Below are 26,872 nucleotides of genomic sequence, written 5' to 3'. Positions count from 1 at the left end.
TCATCTCTGACTCAAATCTACAATTAGGTCTGAAGTAAATCTCACAGGAAACGTCTGATCTCCAGTCAAATATTCAGCCTATACTTGATCTATTTTCATCTCACCCTTTATCTTAAACGCAGTTTTAGCTCTCCGTTTTTAACCGCTGTCTTTGCCGTTTTCTGTTTCAGATGTGCGGGGACTCAGAGGGTTTTTGGACCAGGCTTCTCGAATGGGTTTGGACGTGTCTCTGCAGCAGGTTGACCGAAATGTAACTAAGGTTTTCTCCACGCTCTTCAGCACGATGAGAATGGAGGAGCTGAACCGCTACCGGGACACACTGAGACGGGCCATTTTACTGCTCAGCCCTCGCACTGCACAGGTTTTCATACATCAGGTAGGTCTCATTGTAAATGCAGCTTGGAAGTGATAGAACAAAATGTAGGAAGATGCAATGGTGATTGTAATTTTTTGTGTTACATGTTTCACTTTTAGTAGTATCACTTATTTTAGGTCATCATGTATCATGCATAATTATGATTTTTAAGTGTTCATAAAGGATGTGTGCACATAAAAATATATATTTTTAATTTGTTACTAATTTTATTACTATTATTTTATTATTTTTTATGTGTGTGTTCAACTGAAAGAAATCAAGTCTAATGGGTTTGAAACCATTTGGGGGTGAGTGAATGATAAATAGATTAAACTTTTTTGGGTGTGATTTGCCTCTTTTACACTTATTTGTGCTGTTTGGGATGTTTTTATCTACTCTAGGGTGATTTTTGAGTCTTAATTTGGTCACAACTTCTCTGTGTTTTAGCAAATGGAATAATTTTTGGTGACGAAACTTTTTTGACACGTATTTTGGGAAAATGCTTTGAAAATTTTCAACAGTACACTGGGCAAATGTACTACCATTTCATTGTGTTTGTGGCTTTTTTCGCCCCATTGACTTCCATTATAATGATATTTTTTGATTGCAAAGCCATGACACCATGTAATTATGCAGTCTTGAATGTTGCTGCTCCTGTTGGAAAGAGGTCAAACTGAGTTTTTACTGTTGATCATAAGTTGCAGAGCTAAAAAAACTTTATTTTATTTTATTTAATTTTTTTCTGTTTCTGGCTAAAATAGTATGGTTAAATGGAGTATAGTCAGGATGTGAACTACAGGTGGGTTTGGGGGAGGTCAGGCCCTCCTAATTAACGCTTGATCCCCCTGAAGGACATCAAAACAAGATGTATGGGGGGTCTGCCCTTTAATAGTTAAAGGGCCACGAAACCCTCCTGTCTCAGCAGGGTGTTTTCTCACCTGTAGTTTGAAAAAAGTCTGGAAAGTGGGTGTTTAGGTTTAGGTGGGAGTCGGGAATGTCGGTGGAGGAAAAAAGAGGGAAGGTTTTGCATAAAAAAAAGGGAGTTTCTGTTTGGGCACATGCTGATTTTCACAAAACAAACACAGACGCAGGGGAGAAAGACAGTGACTATGTTTACATGGACATCAGTAATCAAACTATTTGCCAAATTATTAATTTGTCAGCTTTAACTGCAGTTTGGTACTTTCACTTTCTTTCAGGAACATTTCCTGCATGCCCCCCCTCTACCTCCCTAACAAATGAGATAATGGATGCGAGGAAGTGCTGAAAGAGTGATGTTTTAATGGAATGTTTGATACCACACGGCGAATGGGAGAAAAAAAAACGGTGCATTTCTCTGTAACTTAGATGTACTCGTAGGTAGCGTCAGAAAGCCGTGTGTATAGACTCTCCTGTCACAAAATGCGGCGGAAATTTTACACAATGGTAATTGTTTGATTGCGGTGTTTACATGTTTACACACGGAGAGCAGCATTTACAGCAGATCTTTCAGTCCATAATATTGTAATGATATTAACATACTGTAAAATTAGTAACTAAATAATTTTGGCTAAGGTATGTCTTTAAAAACTGAAAGAAAACTGCTGACAATACAAACTAACTTTGACTCAATAAACAAACAAAGACACTGATCACACACTTCCTAATCTGTAGAGACAGGACAATCAACACAAACTGGAACTGTGTCTTTTTTTAAAAGAAGACGAGCGGCAAATCCGGATTTTATCATTTCTAGATGTGAAAAGCTCTCGGGTAAAAAAATGCTCCACATTTTACATACAGACAGTCGTTCTACATGCTGGAATTCATCCAATCGCTGTGATGCAGCTTCAAAAATTATTTTCTAACCAGAAGAACGAATTTGCTCGAAGTAACGCAAAAACAATCAATTTTCACTTTTTAGTGAAATATATGTGTCCTAATGGTGTTTTTAACAGCGTGGAACACATATATGACTGTCAACATCTCAAAAAATGTGTTTTGGTGTTTCGTGACCCTTTAAGAAATAGTTTGCTCTGATCTGTATCTTAAATAATATTAATATTTAAACTAATAGATATCTTAAATATACATTTAACCACCCCTGTAATGGTCGGTACCATTTTGAATGCATGTTTGCGCAAAAAAATATTAATTTAGCGGTTTGAAGCAGATCTAGAACACAAACAGACAGAGTAAGTGTTCACAAAACATGTTTCTTGTAAAATAGGCATTAGTACTGTAGGTGTCCGTTAAACTAGATGCGTAGTTTGTGTTTCATTATACACTTGCTTGCGCATGGAAGTTAAACAGTAAAATAACAAATACGTGCGGCCTTTCATGGTCATACTTTAATGTTTATTTAATATCACAAAGAACCATCCCTCAAAACACCGAAAACATAATAACAAGTTGGATTCATAAATTAGATGTAATTTAATTAAATATATACATTTGGTGTGAAAGAGACCTTTTCAAACTTTCTTTGATATGTTTGAAAAAATTAAAAATAAGCAGCTCAGCTATCAGAACATAATAAACACAGTAAGTTTATTTATACAAGCACACCATTATTTGTTGTTTTACACCAGAGATGGCCAAACTAGGGTCCACAGGTCAAAGTTGGCCTATGTCAAACTTTGATTTGGCCCACTGTACCATCTGGGAAGAGAGGAAGAACAAAAAACAGTTAACTGTAATTAAATGCTTCAATTAAGTGTTGTAAAAAAGTTAGCTTTGTTTTAAATGTACTCGACGGATAGAAAACAATGCAGGAGACATTGGTGCGCAAATCTAGGCAGAGGAAAGTTTTTATGAAATGTAATGAATAAAAATTATAATGTTAATAAACTGTTAATATGATTAAAGGCATTTTTCTACTTATTTTTAAATTGGATGAAATAAATGAATAAATTACCATATTTACGTTTAGCCCACAGACCTCAGTCAATTTCATTTTTTGGCCCTTCATAAGAAAAAGTATGGGTACCAGTGTTTCACACCATAGAACTCCATGTACTTAAGGGTTAATGGTGCCAACTGATGATTAACAGTAAAATGTTTTACTTCTTCTAGAGGTGTGAACCTACACTGGTCTAACGGTTCGGTTATTATCATGCCATCGATTCGGTTCAATTCGATATCTCGGTGCATTGACGATGCTTTCCATAAACAATTTTATATTTTACTTCACAGCACTAGAATTCTTGTATTAAAATGTATAATTTTTAAATACGTTTTATATGTGATTTAATACAATCTTGTCCTTTAATACAAACAGTCAGATATATGAACTGTACCGTTAATTTTACCTGTTCAAAGAAAACATTCTGCATCAAACAAAACTCAAGTACATGCACTGAACAACATGAGCCTTCATAACAAAATAAACAAATGTAAATATTATCCCACTTTCTTTTTGAGCGTTGTTGTGGGATTTGTAAAACGCCTAGGACTGGTCACACGCTCAACAGAAAGGGCTGGGATTGGCTGTCGCTGTTCACCGATAAGTGACACTGGTGAATGGAGGCAGTGATCACAGCTGATCCATGATAAACGCAGTGGAGAAAACTCGCTCTGCAAACACGCTCATGTCTGGATCCACAAGTATCTCTGTAACAGCTGAGAGGAGAGGAAATATCACGCCAGCTGGTCAAACGGGCCACAGTGAGAGAGAGAGAGAGAGAGAGAAATTTCATCAATTTTACCATTTTCTTCGTAGCAGTGAAATAGGGGATTCTGGTGTAACTTTGATGTCAGTGAAAGACTGACCAGCAAACACACGCAGTGAATTTCTGTTTTAATTACTCACGCTCGTCTCCCTTGCCATAGTATTCTACAATGACATAGCGCACATGAGATAAAAGACATCAGTACACAGAAACCGGTTAGAATCTATTACTGAACCGATACCAAATTGTCTGCGTCTGCATCTCGGTGTACCGAAGAAACAACTAAGTTTGACACCTCTTCCCAACAGAGAAAAACACCAACAATTAAGAATACATGATTATTTGGTGTCATGGCTTTGTAATCTAAAAATGTTATTATAATGGAAGTCAATAAGGCAAAAACCACCATGAACACAATAAAAGGGTAGGCAAGTTGAACAGTACACAGGGCTTAAAAGCAATATAGTTATATAGAAGTGCACAGAAGCCCTGATTTAGAATAGAATGCATGTGTTTGTGTAGTCTTAGTTGTAGTATTGTTTGTTGTTCGCTGATAAAAAGTCATTTTGGAACAAAGCTTTTGCTGGAGAGGCACGTTTGCTGTCCTGCTAAATGGCCTGGAAAATAACTAAAGTGGCTCATCCTTGCATTGCATTCTGTTTAGCAGTAATCTCTGCAAAATGATCTGAACACATTACGATTGAAAGATGAGATTTAATCAGTTTAAATTATTGGAAGGTTGTTGGTTTGAATCCTGATGGTGAAGTGAAGGATTATGACTAAGTGTCAGGAGGTTGTTTATGTCAAAATCCCTCACACTGCTGTGATCACTGCCGTAGGGCGTTCAAGCAAGAGACTTAACAAAGTGACTCCCCCAGCTATTGCTGTAACAAATCTCTGGAGCCTTTACTGGAAGATTTCACCATGTACATTTACTTTTTTAAAATTATGCAAATTGATGAGAGTGGGAAGAAAACTGTTCATTTTTGCATAAAAATATTTATTAATTTATAGCAAAGTCTTAAACATGTTAATATGTTATACATAAAGATATGTTTTAGGCAGAACGACAAATTCAATAGATCAAAAGTAACAAATATTTGTTATTTGTTGCAAAATAATTTTACTTCAAACAAATGCTCTTTTTTGCTTCTATTTATCAAGGATTAAATAAATAAATAAATAAATAAATACATACATACATACATACATACATACGTACATACATACGTACATACATACATACATACATACGTACATACATACGTACATACGTACATACATACATACATACATACATACATACATACATACATACATACATACATACATACATAGACAGACAGGCACACAGACACACATTCTTACATACATACTTTATCTTTCCAACAATGTAATGTTAAGAAATACACCAACAAGAATGATTTTGAAAATATTATGTGACCCTGAAGATTAACAAGATGTCTCTGGAACTTGTTCAATACAAGAATTCATAATATTTTTAATGCCAAATAGCAACCAGATACTTTAAATAGTAATACAGGGATCTGCAGGTCTTAAAAAGTCTTAAAATGTCCTAAATATCAAAAGCTAAATTTTTGGCCCTAAAAGGACTTAAATCTACTGAAATATTGTGTTGTGGGTCTTAAATCTTTTTTAAGAGGTCTTAATTTCCCTTCCTTTATGTATAGCTATCCAATCTGGCCACCTATACAATCACCAACAATCCCAATCTCAATAAAACTTTTAACTTATTAATTTAAAATAGCATTTAATTAATTTCCTCACAGTAATGTTTGCTTAAAAGTTCACCATTTATTTACTGCTGAAGATACTGACCTGACCTATATTTTTATTATTAAATTATTATTATTGTTATTATTATTAACAGCTATTTTCTGTTCTATTTTTAGTAAGGGTTAATGGGTTATTATTGATTATTATTGTATTATTACATTTATTAAATTTAATAATTTTTTATAGGGCTAGTGAAAATATTTTCTAACTGGGATATTTCAAAAATCCTTAGCATTTAGCCCTGTATAAGTGTATAATTTCATTCAATATGGTATTAAAATGTCTCAAAAAGTCTTTAATTTATCTCGATGAAACCTGCAGAAACCCTGAAATTATATTTCACAATAACACTTTTTATTACATCTATAAATTGCATGAAATGAATATAGCCTTGGCGTGTCTAATAAAAACAATACAGTTACAACATCAGAGTTTTACTGACCCCAAATTGCGTTTTAACTTGTATATCAAAAATAATGTTTTACTTCAAATCTATTGATGTATTTGTGTAAAGGTTAGGCATCTATTAAAAACAACCATTTAAAGAGATGTTTCACTCCAAAATGAAAATGAATTCACTATTTACTTTCCCCTGATTGGTTCCAAACGTTTGAGTTTCAATTTTCAGCAGAACCTAAAAAAAGCTATTTTGAAGAAAGCTGGAAACCTGTAACAACTGACTTCCATAGTAGGAGAAACAAATACCATGGAAGTCAGTGGTTACGTTTCCAGCTTTCTTCAAAATAGCTTCTTTCGTGTTCAACAGAAGAAGGAAACAAACAGGTTTGTGACAATTTGAGGGTGAGTAAACGTTGACAGAGTTTTCAGTTTTGGATGAACTATCCCTTTAAGAAACATCCTCACAGAGAAAGCAACGTGTTTGATTGAATCTGTGGGCAGTTTGGCCAGTGTTTTCCAGCTCTTCTGCTGATTAGCAATATGACAGCTCAGAGATAGAGTTCTTTAGAGAAGCAAAGCATCCTGGGAGTTCTTTGCAATAGTCTAAAAAGTTTAAATTGAGCTCTGAATAGTCGCGGGATGAGTTCACCATGCCATCTTTCTCTTGCTCTCGGCCCCCGTGGGCAGTAATTCACTCTTATCTGAATAACCTTGTCTGTTTGGGGATATCTTGTATATGTGTGTGTTTCCTCAGTGAATTTCTGAGACGGTCAGATAAACAGCCGGGTTCAGAGAGCTGCTATCAGGGTTTTTAGGGAGGTTTTCCATGCTCTGATTCCTCCATGGCTCTCTATGCAATTCACACAGCCATTACCACTGCTGTGCATTAGGCTGAGCGTGTCGGCCTGTCAGGATATACAGAGACAGCTGGAAAATAGCAAGGACACAAGGTACATTCATCCAGAATCTAGGCTGTCATTTAATGGCTCTTCGCTTGTGCATGTGGACGCATGTAACTGAGGCTAAGCACAAACTAGCTGGGAATGACTGGATTGAAAAAAAAGGTTCTGTAAGAGTTGCATCTGATGTCCAAAAGTCCATTTATTTTCAAGAGCCACAAGTCCATTAGTCGGACGACTTTTGCTGCTATCAGATTTCTTTCTCTCTCTCTCTCTCTTTTTTTTTTTTGCAATTAATTGCTGTAACTTTTTTTCACAATATACGGTATTGTAGGCTGCACAGTGGTGCAGTGGGTAGCACGTTTACCTCACAGCAAGAAGGTCGCTGGTTCGAGCCTCGGCTGGGTCAGTTGGCGTTTCTGTGTGGAGTTTGCATGTTCTCTCCGTGTTTACGTAGGTTTCCTCCACAAGTTCAAAAACGTGGTATAGGTGAATTGGGTAGGCTAAATTGTCCGTAGTGTATGTGTGTGAATGAGTGCATTTGGATGTTTCCCAGTGATGGGAATGAGCGCCACTACTAATCATTGGTGCAAACGGGTACATAAAGAGCAATCCAAAAGAGTAGTCGGTACACAGGCAATGAGATCGGCAAGGCAAGGGTGAAGGCAAAGGCTTTGTGATGTTACAGGTTAGCATTGAACAAGACACAGCCATGATGTGTGCGTGCTGTGTTTATAGTCCATCTGAGTAGTTCTGAACAGCTTCAGCTGTGTGTGTTTGCAATGAAGGGGAATCTGGGCCAGGTGTGTGAGTGAAGTGTGTGATGGGATTTGTAGTGCAGTTGAATGTGAGTATTCTCCAGCAGTCTGCAAGAGCAACACTGTTGGTGATCATAACAGGTATTATCATGATATTGACCTAAACTGCAAAAAAATATTGCTTTAACAGGCACAAACCAACAATACTCATGAATGTATATTGGTTCATTCAGTTAGAGTAAATAACGTATTAATCTATATAATAAATGAACCAATTAAATTGCAAAATGATAACAAAGTACAATAGGTAACACTTTACACTTTAAGTCTCATTAGTAAATGTTAATTAATGCATTAAAATCAACAGCCAGTTATATGTTAAAATTAATAAAAAGGTAATTTTATTAGTTATTAACTGCATTTAATTAAATAATTAATTTTAATGTATTATTAGGCATTAAATATAAAATGATAATCATCTAAGGTAATTTTTTTTTTTTTGTTTTTGTTAATTTGACTTAGTTAAATTATCTGATGTTAACAAATGGAATCTTTCTGTACTGAGTTAATAAATAAAAAAAGCCTGCAAATACTGTAGTATATAATGATAATGGTTGAAAATAAATAGCTTATTAAGTCTTCAAGCATGTGGTGTTGTGATGAATAACCACTGCCAATACAATTATCTGAATATTCTAAATAGGCACTCTAGAAGTTTAAATAATAAATAATTATTGAGTGTCTTTTAAAGTGCTCATGCTATTAATATTGTGCATGTTTATTATCACAATTGAATTATTGGATATTAGCATACGGTACATATAATCTAAGGTCTTCCAGCTACAATATATGGTGTACGTAATCTGCTGCAGTATAGATTGTAACTTTGAGATCCATGTTTTTTAGATGTCTAAATCTAACAATCTGTAACCTTTGATTTTGATTCCAGCAATTAAATGTGTTTTAGGGTTGTAACTGCAAGTGTTTGAAGGAGCTGACTTACTGATTGTTAAAAGGTCCGTCTTGATTGTAGTCTTCATTCGAACATCAGTACAATCTTATTTGTAAATGACAATGATTAAATATGTTTATTAAACCAAATACTGTGCAATAACAGGCAACATTCTGATTGGCAGATTAGCTGTTATAATATAGCTATGAAACATCATTCATTCATTCATTTTCTTTTCGGCTTTATTAATCAGGAGTCGCCACAACGAAATGAACCACCAACTTATCCAGCATATGTTTTACGCAGCGGATGCTCTCTCTGACACTCTCATTCACACATATACACTACAGACAATTTAGCTTACCCAATTTACCTGTAGCACACATCTTTGGACTGTGGGGGAAACTGGAGGACCTGGAGGAAACTTACGTAAACACGGGAAGAACATGCAAACACCACACAGAAATGCCAACTGACCCAGTCAAGGCTTGAACCAGTGACCTTCTTGCTGTGAGGTGACAGCGCTACCCACTGCACCACTCCGCTGCACCCTATCTATGAAATGTTTTCCAAAAAAACTTCCAAACTTCATAGTATAGCTATTTCTGTCTTACAAAAGTCAAATTAGCACAGACAAATATTGGGATTGTTGTTTATAGTTTAGTGATAAACAATTGCATAAGTTAGCATGTAAATCACCTTAACTTCAGAGATCAAAGTCACATAAAAATACTTATTTAATATTTTGCTACTTTTTTTAAGTATTTGATTAAAATTTTATTAATGAATTTTTTTTAAATGCAAAAATGAAATATATTTTTTAGAACGTCTGGTAAATTTCATGCTATTTTGTTTAGTTGACTATTCAGACTTGGGCAAAGATTGTGGTCTTGATTTTAAACAAAACAAAAGAAAAATGGTTTTCTTATTCAGCTTATTGTTTGTTTAGCCGAGGATGAGAAAAGAGGAAATTAAGTGTGTGTATCTCTTTTTTTTTTCTTGGGCTGGCTGTAAAGCTTGGTGACATTATCACTTAATGAGCTGGCAACAAGATACAGATGAAAAATGCAGAAAAATATAGCTGTTTGACAGTTTCATCCAAAAACAAAGGCTGTCTGTGGCCCTGGGTGTAATTTTGTACAAATCTGTCTTATCTGTCTTACATTATTTTTTTAATGAGCTTTTAAAGAGTAATTCAAGCATATTTAGTTTAAAAAGGTTTTGACAGACACCAGTTGTTTTATGCTACAAATGTAAATGAAGAGGGTGGCATGGTGGCTCAGTGGTCAGCAAGAAGATTGCAGGTTCGAGTGCCGGCTGGACCAGTTGGCATTTCTGTCTGGAGTTTGCATGTTCTCCCAGTGTTTGCGTGGGTTTTCTTCAGTTTCCCCCACAGACTTGCGCTGTGAGTGAAACTAAATTATTAGTTTATATAGGTGTTTCCATTGCTGGGTTGCAGCTGGAAGGGCATCCGCTGCATAAAACATAAGCTGGATAAGTTTATTCTGCTGTGGTGATCCCTGATGAATAAAGGGACTAAACCGAAGGAAAATGAATAAATGAATGTTAATGATGTTTCAAATAGGTGACTTGGTTATGTATAATTGTATTATGTTAATATGTAATTTGCATATATATGTTTTATAAATATCCAGAATGATCAAAATTATAATTTTTTTAAACTAAAATCATTACAATACTAAGAAAGTGTCATATTCCATGGAGATATTTTATGCATTTCTTACTGTAAATATATCAAAATGCTATTGCTGATTAGTAATGTGCATTGCTAAGCACTTTATTTCAACAACTATCTCACTATTTATATATTTTTTCAACCCACAAATCCTAGATTTTCCAAAAGTTGTATCTTGTCCAAATATTGTCCTGTCCTAACAAACCATACATCCCCATCCGGATTATTTTGTAGGGATGTCCAGATACAATCACGTGATTGGAAATCGGGCCCGATCACACAGTTTTAGACTCGATTGGAATCAATCTTACCTTTCAGATCAGGACTTAAATATATATGGAATATATATCTAACAGCACAGAGTTAGACCTCTTTCTTGACTTCACACAGAAACAGCAATGCATGTGATATGACATCACTTTGTTGCAGAGACGCTATTGGTTAAATACCGGCAAAGTACAACACGGAAGCAGCTTGAAGCGGAAAGTGCGTCTGCGGTCTGGAGGTTTTATAATGCCTTAGCAATCTGTGAGATTTGTGAACTTGGGATTGCCTGCCAGGAATTTTTGAGGAGCTATTTGTTTTTATATTAGATGTTTTTATATTTACTGTTGCACTGAAGTCCAAAAGTGAAGATTTGATGTTATTTATTATTTGATTGTTCAAGCTACGTCACAGAAGTGCTCTTTTTGTTAAAAGAGTTGTTGAATGTTAAAATAAGGGTAATTAAATAAAAAAAATAAGAAACATCCTGGTTTCTTCACTCTTTTTCATAAATTTTTTTTATGCATTATAGAAGTATCGAACTGGGTTTCGGTATCGGTAGATACTCAAAATCAAATGATTCAGACTTGAGGGGAAAACATGCAGTTAAAAACTGACCATAATGCATATCAACACATTAGCCAATTTTGTTATATGAATACTTTTGTGTGCCTTTTCTTACACACTGATAAATTCAAGGCATTTATTGAGAAACTTTATCCTTCACTGTCAAATCATGCAACATGAATGAGTTTGAATCTTTTTAGCACTGTAACAGCAGTAAGACTAATAAATATGAAATCTCCTTTGATTCTGGCCTAAAAATAACACCATCAGGGCACACCGAGTTTGAAACACATCACATTCCAAATAACTCATCTTCATACATCAACCCTTGTAGAGATATGGTGGAGTGTGCATCTCCTATGAAATCATTATCTTTACTACCAGACATAAAGATAATTGTGGACAACCTAATTAGACAGCTAGCGTATGATTTTGTTCTCATTACAACATTAGCGCTTTTCCCTCCTCTGTCAGCATAAACACATGGACAAATACACGCATGCACTCACTCACACACACACCTTTCCTCTTCACATCAGTCAAAAGCAGCCCTAATGAGACCCAGTCGATAATTACCCACATCCAGTTGTATTTTGAAGATTCAAATATTAAAACGCCAATGAACACTCCTGACGTGCTGATTAAAAAAGGGAGGGAGGGGTAAGGCCCATTAAACGCTCGCCGAATGACAATGAGTCTCAGGCGCATCGTTGTTTTAGTCTGCGAGTCATTCCTTTCGTCAGAAGTATTAGAGGACTTCTGGGACGGGAGCTTTTGATTTGATTATTTTGTTTATCTAAACACGCCAATTCTACTGCATCAAGTAGTAAGGAAGCCTCAGCAGAAATAATACTCACAAAATACATTTCATACTCTGTCATAATGAGACCGGAAATAAAACCACTTACTGTAAATGAAAGTAATATTCCTCTAAACTGATATTTTCATAATTTCTTTCCCAGCAAATGTGCGTGCGTTGTCTCTCTGTGTGTTTTATTAATGAAAACACACACAAACCAATAGTGAAATGAAATTTAAGCTCAAAGTTTACTGGACCATGACCAGATTGAGCTGCGTATTCAGGAAACCTAATGATATTTTTCATAGTTGATTTTTTTTCTTCCTTCACTACGAGATGACATCTGTGCTGATTTAATTCTGCATTCTGCATTCTGCTACTATTCAAATACAACAGTGTATCATTCCAATTTTATCAACAATGCTTTGCATAACATAGCTTGGCATTTGTTTATAGGCAGTGACATTTTTCTATTGTTTAAAATCAAGCAGGTGATATGCTTCAGATGGAAAGTGGTTGTATTATGGGAATCTATATTTTGCATTTCTGTGTGATTGGGATTTTGCTAGTGGTGATCATAGCTGTTGTCACCACTCATGTGCTGAACTTATGGGGGTTTTGAAATAAACGATTGGTGACTGCATGCGTCTACCCTGGTGCATCCCTTGTATATTCAACACTGTAAATATTTGGACTTTACTGTGACCTTTTCACTGATGCTCACGGCCTAGTAATGGGAATTTAGCAGCTCTAGTTCTGATGCAGATTCGCTTAGTAATTCTTGGAAAATATGTTAAGTACTTGATGCTGATTATTAAAAGTATTCAGAGTAACAATTCCCCCCAATGAAAAATAAATAAAATAAATGAAAAGGGAATGTGACTTTTATCTTATGCATTTCACAGTTCTTTTTTCAAAATTGAGTAAGTGATAAAAATCATAATTTTGTAATTAAGTTTGTAGATGTTGTGAGAATTTGAATTACTTTGAGAAACTTTGTAAGAAATAATAATTTTACAATCTTACAAAATAGGAAAGAAATAATCTCAATTGTGGGTGGTGCAGTGGGTAGCACCGTCGCCTCACAGCAAGAAGGTCACTGGTTCGAGCCTCGGCTGGGTCAGTTGGCATTTCTGTGTGGAGTTTGCATGTTCTCCATGTGTTCACGTGGGTTTCCTCCGGGTGCTCCGGTTTCCCCCACAGTCCAAAGACATGCTCTATAGGTGAATTGGGGAAGCTAAATTGCCTATAGTGTATGTGTGTGAATGAGAGTGTATGGGTGTTTCTCAGTGATGGGTTGCAGCTGGAAGGGCATGTGTTGCGTAAAAACATATACTGTTAATGGTTCATTCCGCTGTGGCGACCCCTGATTAATAAAGGGACTAAGCTGAAAAGAATATGAATAAACTAATAATCTCAGTTGTATGATAATAGCAACCCCCCCACCAAACCCCCGAGAAGTAGATCTTTAAACTTGCAGTTGTGAGTTTATATCTATTCTGAGGACCTGTAGTTTCTCTTTAGTCTTCTACTACTTCTTAAAAAGCAAACTAATTGTAATAGTGAACAATAATTTGTTCACAAGTTTGTACTGATGTAGATGGTTATTTGTTGTGTACAGTACCAATGTGGACTTCATGGTTGAAATATTTTGCTCATTTATTGCCTACATTACATTGTCCACAGCTGCAGAACAGTTTGGTTTAAGTGTTTTCTAAAAATGCAACCAGCTCTGAATTAGACATAGTTCTTGGCTCACGAGTGTTATTCGTGCCCGCTCCTCTCGCTGACTGACTGACCAATATACCAACCCATCCCCTTCTCTAAACCCAACTGATAGAGTTTTAAAAAGCACTGGTTGACCAGCGTCCACCTTATTCCCTAAAGTCAACCGACAGTGTTTTGAAAACCAAAGCAGAAAAAGAAAAACCCTAATAGCAGCCTGATTTTTACCACATTATCAGATTTTACCACATTCTCACCCTGTTATTTACTTGTTTATTTTGTTTTTTGGCTTTTGTTTTTGTCTTACCTGCTTTTTGGAACCGTTTTTTTCCCAACTCGAACCCCATCATTGCAGTCATACGCACTTCTGGTTACATAATTTGCGGTCTCCATTAATGTATATAGGGCTACGTTTTCAGAATGAGTCTATGTTGCGAATAGAACAACCTGTATTACACAGCCTCTGACCCCCCATCACCACAACAAGTTAAGCCTTTCAGCGGGTTATCTATCATTGTGCTTGTCCTCATTCATCTTTGAAAAATCACACTTTCTTTCTTTTCTCTCCAACTTTTGTCAGTTGTAATGTAGCCTTTTCTCTCTCTGGTTCTGCAGTGTGGTTTTAATCAATCCTCCACCTTGCCCTTGATTTTTTTGCTAACTCCAATAAGAACATCAAAGTCAGACATCCACATCTATTCTCTTTTTCCTGTGCTTATGTGATAGTTCTAAAGTGTGACGGTGGGAAAAAGAATGACCTGTAGGCTTCCTTGCATGCTCACGATGCTTTCAAAATCACTTTGAAAAGTCTGCTGCTCTCTGCATCAGCGCTAAAGCACCGACAGCACTCTGCTGTGCTTCACATCACTGTTAACTTGTATGGATAGGTGTCTGCTGAATGCCACACCTCAATGTTCACACTATATTTGTAGGCCTGTTCAGAGCTTTACATGGTGTGGGTTCACAGAACGCCTGAATTATTAAGGAAGAGAGTGGATGTGCCGTGCAGGTTTCCACTGTTGTGTCAGAAACTCTTGTTGGAGGAATTTAAATGGTGTTTGATGAGTCGACAGATTTTCAAAGTGCTGAACATATCTGAGTGAAGTTTAATCACAAGCATGATAAAAGTCTTTAAGAGGCTCTCAAACTCAGGAGGTAGTTGGTGAGATATTAACTGTAAGATTTTTTTCTAACTCAGAGTTAGACAGTATAACGCAAATATGAGTTTATATTTCAAAATTTTGCAGAAAGTCTGAAATGTGAGTAGAATTGTCATTTTTTTCTGACTTTTGAGTATATATTGCAGTTAATAACTAGCCAGTGCGAGTTCATATCATGTTATTCTTCCAAAAGCAAAACAAACAACAACAAAAAAACATCAAAATTACCAGCTAAAAACTGATGATTAACTTTTTTTATTCAGTGGTGGATACAAACTTCCATTCAAAATTGCACAAGAAAAAAAACACCAATGGTATTTGGTCTGAAAGTCAATTAGAAAAGAAATAGAATAGATAAATAGATAAGAAATATAATTTTATTCCATTACAATGCAAACAAGGTTACTAGAAGAATCCAAAATGAGCATATTTGATAAATCAGCAGATCTTAAAATGCTCTCAAACTCTCAGGAGGCAGTTGGTGCGATATTACGTGTAAGGTTTTTTTTTCTCAGAATTGGACTTTGCACTCACTGGCCACTTTATTAGGTACACCTTACTAGTATCGGTTTCGACCCCCTTTTGCCTTCAGAACTGCCTAAATCTTTGTGGCATAGATTCAACAAGGTACTGGAAATATTCCTTTGTTTTTGGTCTATATTGACATGATGGCATCAAGCAGTTGCTGCAGATTTGTCGGCTGCACATCCATTTACTAATCTCCCGTTCCACCACATCCAAAGGTGCTCTATTGGATTGAGATCTGGTGACTGTGTAGGCCTTTTGAGTACAGTGAACTCATTGTCATGTGCGAATTGTAGCCTCAGTTTCCTGTTCTTAGCTGACAGGAGTGACACCCAGTGTGGTCTTCTGCTACTGTAGCTCACCAGCCTCAAGGTTCGATGTGTTGTGCATTCAGAGATGCTTGTCTGCATACCTCGGTTGTAACGAGTGGTTATTTGAGTTGCTATTGCCTTTCTATCAGCTGGCTGTATAGCTTTCTATACAGTATATTGCAGTTAATAACTAGCAAATGCGAGTTCATATCATGCAATTCTTCAAATAACAAAACAAAAAAAACTTCAAGCTAAAACTGATGATTAACTTTTTTTATTCAGTGATGGATACAGGCTTCCATACAAAATTGCACTTGAAAAAAACAACAAGATTAATGTTATTTGGTCTAGTCAAATGGATAGAAATATAATTGTATTTCAGTACAATGTAAAATAGCTAGAAGAATCCAAAATGTTTGATAAGTCAGCAAATGTTAAAGTGCTAAGTCACATCTAAGTCAAGTTTAATCACAAACATAATAAAAGTCTTTAAGAGGCTCTCAAACTCTCAACTTACAATATATGTCTTAGAATTAATAACTATTATGTAACTATATAAAATTACAGTACTATACATAACTCACTTTGTCTAATCTAAATTGTACATAATGCATAATATTCTACTGGAATGATCTAAAAGGAGCATGCTTTGTAAGTCAGCGGATTGTAAGGTGCTGAGTTACATCTGGGTCAAATGAAATCATGAATATGATAAAAGTTGTAAGAGGCTTTCAACCTCTCAGAAAGCTTTTTCTGAACTCATACAAGATGTGTCTTAGTATACACCTCTGAAGGCAATCGCGTACCCAATTAATCAAACGAAGAGTGTCGGGTTCACACTCTTCATTACAAAACTGTCTCTCATGTCTCTTGTGTTTTCATTTAAACCGTCAATCAACAAGCACTGTAACAACTAACTAACTTACAGCCTGAGTTTGAAATGTTTCGCACCTTTCTCTAAGGGGGGAAATTGTTATGGAAAGTGGCAGAATGTTAGATTAAAATCAGCAAAGGTTACATCTGGCAGCTCGTCGACGTGATGGATGATTATTACTTATGTTAGTGCTGAACGTCAGGGGACATTTAAGAGCCCTTCAGAAATAAATTGTTTCCTGAGAATTCATTTCAGTAAATTACAATGAAGCTCTGTGGTATCCGGCAATTTTTCATGTTATATATGAAAGCTTAAGTACAAAATAAAGTTAACGTAACTCCAAATTAAATGTTAATTAATTGAATAATGATTATTTTTTTCAAGGGCAAATCACTAAAATTGCAGCCTGTCATCAATGTATTTACATATATAGCCAGACATTACATACATAAGTATTTAGAACTAAATATTTCAGACTTGCCATATTTATTTATTTAGCCAGATAAGGATTACAACTAAATATTTCAGACATGCCAAATCAAGCAGTATTTGCTGTATGCCCAATTTGCAGTTTGATTGTTAAAAGTGTTTGCTTAGTGTTATGTAAATGAATTATGCTTGTATAAAGCTCATTAGATCTGATTTATCTATACAACTGCATAAAACTTGTGAATAAAATTGCATGCCGATTTTTATATTTGTCAATAAATTATCTCTTAATTAGAGATTATTTTCACAAAAGTGTTGGATCAAGATGATTTCTGGCAAAACTACTTGTGTGTTTTTGCAGTGATTTTTATGTTGGAACTCTGCTGTGCAAACCATTTTTTGCCTAGTGTTTTTCTTATGGTGGAGTCGTGAACACTCTCCTTAACTGCGGCTAGTAAGGCCTGCAGTTTTTTTTTTTTTTTTTTTTTTTTTTTTTTTATGTTGTGGGGTTTTTCGAGACCTCTTGGATGAGTTGCTGCTGCGCTTTTGAGGTAATTTTGGCAATATGATAGATAACACTCTAAAAGTATCAACTTGTAATACAGGTTGTTCTGTTCACAACATAGGCTCATTCCAAAAGCGTAGCCCTATATATATTTCTGGAGGTTGCGAATTATGTAGCCAGAAGTATGTATGGCTGCATTTCGTCTTTGAAATGAATGCTTTTCCTTTTTGCGCTTACCAGCTGACCACTTACCTCTGTGTGGACGCTTTCCCGCTGTTACCAGTTTGTCAAGTTAGCTCGCCATGTATGTCAGCAGACTTGAGATGCTGAGAGGAGTTGACTACGACGATGGGGTTCAAGTCCAGCAAAGAATGGTTCCAGAAAGCAGGTAAAACAAAAACAAAAGCCAAAAACTAAAAAAAACAAGTTAATAACAAGGTGAGAATATGGTAAATCTGAAAACATGGTAAAAATCAGGCAAGGGCTCTTCTGGATTGCTTTTTTTAAACTGTCAGTTGCTTTTTAAAACACTATTGGTTGGGATTAGGGAAGGAGTAGGGTAGGTCAGTTGATCGGTCAGTCAGTCACTAGTCAGTCAGTCGCCAGCGGCCACTGTTGGATTTATGCAAGAACAGCAGGCGCAAATGGTTTTTGAGAAATTTGAGATCTCAAAAAGTATACACAGTGGCCTCTGGTGGATTTGCAAAAACAAAAACTGCAAAAAAGTTACCTCATGGGACGTATTTGGCATTCTCCAGAAATGTATAGCTGTGTTTTTGACATTTGTAGATAATGACTCTCACTGTGGTTCGTTGCAGAAACTTAGAAAATAGAAATAGAAGAAACTTTAGAAATGGCTATATAACCTTTTTCAGACTCTCAATTATTTTCTTTCTCATTTGTTTTTTTTTTTTACTTTTCTTTGGACCTCGGCCTGATGTCTGGCTTTTGAGGATCATTTGGTCTACTTCACTTTTTCAGGCAGGTCCTATTTATTGATTTCTTGATTGTGAACAGGTGTGGCAGTAATCAGGCATGGGTGTGGCTAGAGAAATTGGACACAGGTGTGATAAACCTAACTTATATTTTAAAGGGGTTTTGTATTTTGTTTGCCCTAATAATAAAAACTTTCATTTAAAAACTGTTTGATATATTTACTTGTGTTATCCTTGACTAATATTTAAATTTGTTTGAGGATTTGAAACATTAAAATATGACAAACATGACAAAAAATAAGAAATCTGTAAGGGGCAAACACTTATTCACACTACTGTTCAGCTACTGTATGGATGAAATTAAGAAATCACTTGAAACGCCTGTTTCCACAGATTGATTGATTATTAAGTAGGAATTCATTTATTCATTCATTTTCCTTCGCCTTAGTCTATTTCTGAGATCGCCACAGCAGAATGAACCGCCAACTATTCCAGCACATGTTTTACGAAGCGGATGCCCTTCCAGCCGCAACCCAGTACTGGGAAACACTCGTTCTCACTCACACTCAAACACACTCACAAACAAACACACATACACTACATCCAATTAGTTTATTTAATTCACCTATAGTGCATAGGATGGAAACCTGGAGGAAACACACGCCAACACACTAAGAACATGCAAACTCCACACAGAAATGCCAACTAGTCCAGCCAGGACTCGAACCAGTGACCTTCTTGCTGTGAGGCAACAGTGCCAACCACTGAGACACCGTGCTGCCACTTGTAAGAATGCATATAGTTATAAGTGAAAAACTGGTTCATATAATCGGAATAAAGCGTCACTGTGCAGCTCTTTTGATTAACAACCCTAGTGAAAGTTGATCCATAAAAGCTGTCATTCCACTTTACTGTAATTGTGTGCAGGACAGACAGTGAGAGAGAGCGAGGGGGACATTTTAATACACTCATTGAAAGCTGGCAGTACATTGTTAGTGCACTTCTGGTAAATCTTATTTGTGTCTCTGGTGTAGGACGGTTTGAGACCTCCAGACCTACGTTCTGACATGAATTGATTAGACGTGAGGGATGTGTATGATTTCCCAGACTGTCCTATAGCTCTATTCTTTCCCTCTGTCATTCTTCTGTCTCTTTCTCTCTTTTGTACGACCATGGCTGAATGAACACACTGACAGACATAATGGAAGCCATCAGAAAACTATTTTACACTGACCTCTAAACTTGACCATGTACACAACGGAAACTGGATAAAAAGAAAAACTTGTATTTCTCTTTCAGTTTATTTTTTCAGACAGGCTATAGTTTATGTAAAGTATGCTTTCATTTTCATTTGAATGATGATAAAAACTGAAGGTTTTTTTTTCTATGAAATCCAACATTCTAAACTTACACTCTAAAACTATTATGAATATTTCAGTCCATGTACAAAAATGGTTTGCATAAATTAAACCTTTCCCCTCAATAATGCTTTATTATTAATTACTTATTATTTTATTTATTTATTTTAATGTTCAGACTGCACCAACATTTTTGTATAAATGTTATAATATATATTGTTGTTTGAAAATCATGTCGTGTTTCCACTGTCGGGCTAGTAGCTCTTAGCGCGTCACGCAAACCTCACCCCCAGAACGTCCCCTGAATCAAACATCACACAACCTGCTGAGTTCAGCGGGAATCAGGCAGATAAAGCACACCATCGCATCATCATGAAACTATTCAAATAAAGACAACCGAAACAAACAAATCACATATTACTGTACAGCATTACATTATAAGTCTATACGCACAGGTCTATGTATTTTCATTTATTATATTTGTTTACTCACCGACTGACTGTTTGCATCGTGCATCAAGTGGTCTCGCCACTAATGGAGGGATGACCCAGCGCACCATCCATAATATAAAACCACAGAATTTTTCAGATAATAACTCGGTATAAAATGTATTTTTAAAAGAATTTTTTTTTTCCATAGGCTATATGACACTTAATAGGTAATTCTCCTTTATTTAAGAGAATAATTTAAGGATGTTACATATTATTTGGTTATCTTAAGTAAAGGAAACCGTTAAGTGTTTCAGTACTTAAGAGCAATAATAGAATAGGCTATATGGTTTCACTCAACCACAAAAATACTATTTGCATGATTTGATTAATATCATCGTATTGATTCATTCATTAATTTTCTTTTCAGCCTAGTCCCTTTATTAATCTGGGGTCGGCACAGTGGAATGAACCACTAACTTATCCAGCATATGTTTTACGCAGCTGATGCCCTTCCAGTCACAACCCATCACTGGGAAACACTTCCATTCACACACATACACCACAGCCAATTTAGCTTATCCAATTAACCTGTACAGCATGTCTTTGGACTGTGGGGGAACCAAAGCACCTGGAGGAAACCCACGTGAACACGGGGAGAACATGCAAACTCCACACAGAAATGCCTTCTTGCTGTGAGGCGAGAGCGCTACCCACTGCACCACTGTGCTGCCATCATCGTATCCCCATACTTTATAAGTAACATGTTAAAACTCCTCAGTTGTTTATTGTTTTTAGACATTATATAAAATCTTTTTTCAGATAGACCTTTGTAAAATTAAAGTTTAAAATGGCTTGAAGTGGTTTAGTCTATTTGTATTGTATGTACCTAAATTGTTATAGATTTCGTTTGTTTAATATTTATTTAATGTGATTTTATTATACCCAATATTTTTAATTCTTTAAAGGATTTCAATATAATGTAGCTCAGGCTATTTTATCTAGATATGACACTATTGTTTTAAGGCTACAAAAGTGGACACGTAATTTTTTAAAGTTTTATGTCTTTCTGTATTCATATTTTGTATTATCTCCAAAATAAATAAAGAAAGAAACCTAGCTGCTCGCGGCATCGACAGAGCTGTGAAGCGAGTGCTCTTTCACCTGGTCTCTCTCACATAAACACACACACATGCATTTTAATGTGCAAGTTTTATGCACAAACACACCTTTTAAACTTGACAAAAGCTTTTGATAACTGTTACTGGTTGCTGTGTCTTTAATATGGTGTAAAGATTATTATTATGCGTTATTGAAACATCAAGGAGGACACAGCAAAGAAATATCACTTATAAATGAAAACTACTTATTTTATGCAACACCCTTACATTAAAAGGGAAACATAAGGTAGATCTTAAGCAAAAAGACCCTTACCCTATAGAGTGTTTTATGGAATAGTCCATCTTAAACTGACCAGCTATATGTTTTTCTTTCTCTTATTTATTTATTTTTTTTGGTGCATGTACTCCTGTTAGATCAGAAAACTAGTGTAATGGCGTTACACCATCTTTACCAGACTCAGGGCAAAGTCTGCCTCTCCTTTCACTCTGCCCCGAAGCCCCAGCTGGCCCTCTTTGGCCCAAGGTATTCGGCCAGCGCGAAAAAGGCCGAAGCCTGGCCCCGATCAGGCCCCGGAAGTGACAGTGGAAACCCTCGCACGCTCAATTCATACACGATAGTGGAAACTCGGCTAATATTTAGACAGAAAATAAATCAAAGCAACAAAAAAGTATTTGCTCTAAATGAAATATAATTTGGCTTCATTTGTTCATGTATTCATTTTTCATTTTTATTAGCAGATAATTATAATACAAAAAAGAACTAAAGGTGAAAGAGAATAATTTGGTTAAGGTTTGATTCAGAATGATGAACCATCTTCTTGCCATTTCATTTTGATTTAAATGCTGCTGAATATGTGTGTTACGGGAAGCAGACGGACAAACAAGGTGATTAGATTATTTACGGTGTTTATTTACAACAGTGGAGCACACATGGAGAACTGATGAGAAGTGATTGGAGTATGGTAAATCTGATGGTCCTTGGTGGCAGGTTGGCTGACAAACACTGAAGGAGACCGAATGCACACACCAGAGGGCTTGCGGGGAAGACAGACTGACGATAGACACAAGGCAGACAGGATACCGGGAACACTGGACAGACTAGGAGAAACAGAGAGAAGGTAAGTATAGTTTGCTGATATCGAGGGTGAGTGATTACCAGGAGGTGTTCACTCAGAGTCCGCTTCGTAGGAACGAGACCGGACCCTGAGTGAAGTGAGGTGTGTGCTTATGTAGTGAGTCTGAGTGATTGGGTGCAGCTGTGTGTGGTTAATACTCAGGTGACGGTGATCGTTGAGTGATGCTGGTGGAAGAGCCTGGCCAATCCGTGACATTACCCCCCTCCCCAGGGCCCGCTTCTGAGGGCCTATACCTCCGACGCCGTGGTGGTCTACCACGTCCACGAGGTGCTGGAAACTCGGGGTGATTGGAATGGAACTCCTCCATAAGTGCGGGATCTAATATATCTGATCTGGGGACCCAAGACCTCTCCTCCGGACCGTATCCCTCCCAGTCGACAAGATATTCCAGATGACCACCACGACGTCGGGACCGTAGAATGTCCTTGACCTTATAGATGGATCCGACTTCCGACATCAGTGGGGGAGGAGGTTCCTCTTCATGACCAGGCTCTGTGGAGGGGATCAGAGGATCGTGAAAGGGTTTGAGGAGTGACACGTGGAATGTGGGGTGGATTCTGTATTGTGGTGGTAACTGTAATTTGTAAGTGACTGGATTGACCTGTTCCAGGATGGTGAAGGGACCAACAAATCTGGGACTGAGTTTTCGGGAGGGCAGTCGCAGGCGGATGTCTCTGGTGGAGAGCCAAACTTTCTGCCCCGGCGCATAGATAGGACCTGGAATTCTCCTCTTGTCGGAGACCTCCTTGGCTCTGCGAACTGCCCTCTGTAGGTGGTGATGAGCGTCGTCCCAGACCCTCTCGCTCTCCCGGAACCAGTAATCCACTGCGGGGACATCAGAAGGTTCGCCATCCCAGGGAAAGAGTGGAGGTTGGAAGCCCAGAATGCACTGGAATGGCGTAAGTCCGGTGGTAGGTTGCCGCAGGGAATTCTGGGCGTATTCCGCCCAGCCCAGAAACTGGCTCCAGGAGTTTTGATGACCGTGACAGAATGTTCTGAGGAACCGCCCCACTTCTTGGATCTTCCTCTCTGTCTGGCCGTTGGTTTGTGGATGGTAGCCAGACGAGAGGCTGACGGTCACACCTAGGAGTCTGAAGAAGGCTTTCCATAGTCTGGAGATGAACTGGGGTCCTCGGTCCGAGACTATGTCTTCAGGTACTCCAAAGCATCGAAAGACATGGTTGAATAGGTTTTCGGCGGTTTCTAGGGCTGTGGGCAGACCCTTCAAAGGAATCAGACGGCAGAATTTGGAAAATCGATCGACAATGACTAGAATGCAGGTATTACCTTCAGATGATGGGAGATCTGTCATGAAGTCAACTCCTAGGTGTGACCAGGGGCGGTTCGGGATGGGCAAGGGATGGAGTTTACCTGCAGGTAGATGGCGAGGACTCTTCGATATAGCGCACTCTCTACAGCCTTGAACATATCTCCTCACATCCCTCGCCATGTTCGGCCACCAAAAGCGTTGGGATAGCAGCGAGAGGGTGTTGTTGGCCCCGGGATGCCCTGTGCCCAAGGATGTATGGGTGGAATGAATCAGATCTACCCGTTGGTTTTCAGGAATGAAGCGACGATTGGGGGGACAGCCCGGCGGAGTCCTGGATTCGGGAGTGGCGACGACTGTAGGAGCGGACCAGGTGATGGGACAGACTGTGATCTGTTCTGGGAGGATTCTGGCTGGGGTCTCCATGATTTCCGGCTGATCATAAATTCGGGAAAGTGCGTCGGCTCGGATGTTCTTTGGCCCCGGTCGGTAAGATATTGAGAATTGGAATCGGGAGAAGAACAGGGACCATCGGGCCTGACGAGGACAGAGTCTCTTGGCTTCTTTGAGGTACTGGAGATTTTTGTGGTCTGTAATCACCTGGAAAGGATGTCTGGCTCCCTCCAGCCAGTGTCGCCATTCTTCCAGGGCAAGCTTGATAGCCAGTAGCTCTCGATTTCCGATGTCATAGTTTCTTTCCGCCGGGCTGAGCTTCCTTGAGAAATAGGCGCATGGATGGAGTAATGCTGGTGTGCCATGATGTTGTGATAGGACGGCTCCCACTCCAGTGGTCGATGCATCTACCTCGACCACGAACGGTTGTTCAGGATCTGGGTGAGTCAGGAGTGGAGCTTGAGTGAAGGATTGCTTGAGGGTTTGGAAAGCTGCGGCGGCTTCGGGAGGCCAGGAGAGTTTCTTGGGTTGGTTTCTGAGTAGGTTGGTCAGCGGAGCGGTGATGAGACTGTAATTGTGGATGAAACGTCGATAGAAATTGGCAAACCCTAGAAATCGTTGGAGTTCTTTAACAGTTGTTGGTTCTGGCCAGGAGACAACGGCGGTGACCTTCCCCTCGTCCATGCGAACCCCTTTCTGATCAATGATGTACCCCAAGAACTGAACAGATGGTAGGTGGAAGGAGCATTTTTCAGCCTTGAGGTACAACTGATGTTCTCTGAGGGTTTGTAGGACCTCCGCAACGTGATGGCGGTGTTCGGCCTCACTCCGGGAGTAAATCAGGATGTCATCAATATAGACTATGACGGAGATATGGAGGAACTCCCGGAGGACTTCGTGAATGAAGTTCTGGAATACGGAGGGGGCGTTGACCAGACCATAGGGCATGACCAGGTATTCGTTGTGCCCTGTAGGGGTCACAAACGCCGTCTTCCACTCGTCCCCCTCGCGTATTCTAACCAGATTGTACGCGCTACGGAGGTCCAACTTTGTGAATACCTTGGCTGATCGGAGTTGTTCCAGGGCCGCAGGGACGAGAGGAAGGGGATACCGGAATTTAACGGTACCTTGATTCAGAACTCGATAATCGATGCAGGGACGCAGCCCTCCATCCTTCTTGGCCACAAAAAAGAAACTTGAGGCAGCGGGTGACGTGGACTGGCGGATATACCCCTGACTCAGTGCCTCCTGAATATACTCCTCCATGGCCTTAGTTTCCGGAAGGGACAACGGGTAGATCCTACCTTTGGGCATAGGAGCATCTGGAAGCAGGTCTATTGCGCAGTCCCATGGCCGATGCGGAGGTAGCTGGGAAGCTCTCTTGGGGCAAAAAACGTCTTCATATGCGGAGTAGATCTTCGGGATTTGAATGGATCGTTTATCGACTGGACTTTCGACAGACGTGACATAGATGGTAAGGGGTCGCTGACGTTGAACAGGTAGGTCGGGAAAACATCTGGTTTTGCAGTCTTCACCCCATCTCTTTATTTCTCCTGTGCCCCAAGAGAGGATGGGATCGTGCTTCACCAGCCACGGGCACCCTAGAATGATGTCCATCGATGCACCCTCCAGAACCAGAAATTGGATCTCCTCCTTGTGGAGTAATCCCACTTGGAGATCGATAGGTTCACATTTGCGATGGATATGTGCCTGGGAATGGATAGCGTTGGTTATGGGTTGGATCTGGTAGACGTACGTCGAGGCTTCGGTGTTAAGTTGTAGGTGGCGACAGAGGGCGTACGAGATGAAGTTTCCAGCTGACCCGGAGTCGATGAGGGCCGTGACTGAAACAGATACAGAAGGGGTAGTTAACTGGACATTGGTGGTGAGAGGATGCATTTTTTCAATGGGAGAACTGAACACACTCACCAAGGGACGTGCTGGACGAATGGGACAGTCCAGCCTGACATGTCCGTCGGCACCACAGTACATACATAGACCCCGGGTCAGCCTCCTCTGTCGCTCAGTGATAGTGAGTCTACCAGATTCCACGATCATTGGTTCAGGTTCTGGAGGGACTGCTGGCTCTGGCGAACGGAGGAGTGCTTGGGGTACAGGTGGAAGATCATGCTGATAGACCCTCAGACGATCTGAACAGCGGAGAGATTGTTGAATGAATTTCTCCAACCCCATGGTATCGTCGAGGGCTGCTAGCTGTAGTCTGAGGCTGGGCTCCAATCCGAGCCGGTAAGTAGTGAGGAGAGATCGCTCATTCCATCCGCTAGCAGCAGCCAGAGTACGGAAGCGGAGCGCATAATCCTGAGTGGACATGGCTCCCTGTTTGAGATGGTATAACTGTTCTCCAGCTGCTACTTCTGTATCGGCGCGACCAAAAACCTCCTTAAAATACGTGATGAATGCTTGAATGGAGCTGGTTACCGGCCCAGACTGTTGCCAGATGGTTTCTGCCCACCGAAGAGCCGACCCAGAGAGAAGGGAGATGATGAACGCGATTTTGGACCGATCTGTGGGATATAATTCAGGTTGCATGGTGAATATTAGAGAACAT

The 26,872-nt window shown here is 38.6% G+C and overlaps 1 protein-coding gene across 2 annotated transcripts in view; it reads left to right on the top strand.

Annotated features, from left to right (window-relative positions):
- grid1a (glutamate receptor, ionotropic, delta 1a) overlaps nt 1-26,872 on the top strand; it is a 435,683-nt gene that overhangs the window by 294,717 nt on the left and 114,094 nt on the right. For both annotated transcript variants that reach the window (XM_056477338.1, XM_056477339.1), the window contains exon 4: nt 171-376. In XM_056477338.1, coding sequence (XP_056333313.1) covers nt 171-376 — 206 coding nt within the window. The remainder of the gene's footprint in view (nt 1-170; nt 377-26,872) is intronic.

The sequence above is a fragment of the Danio aesculapii genome, chromosome 17 (assembly GCF_903798145.1).
Source record: "Danio aesculapii chromosome 17, fDanAes4.1, whole genome shotgun sequence".
In the NCBI taxonomy this organism is placed as follows: Eukaryota; Metazoa; Chordata; class Actinopteri; order Cypriniformes; family Danionidae; genus Danio; species Danio aesculapii.
Note: the sequence above shows the minus strand (reverse complement) of the source record. Positions and strands in the feature narration are given on the sequence as shown.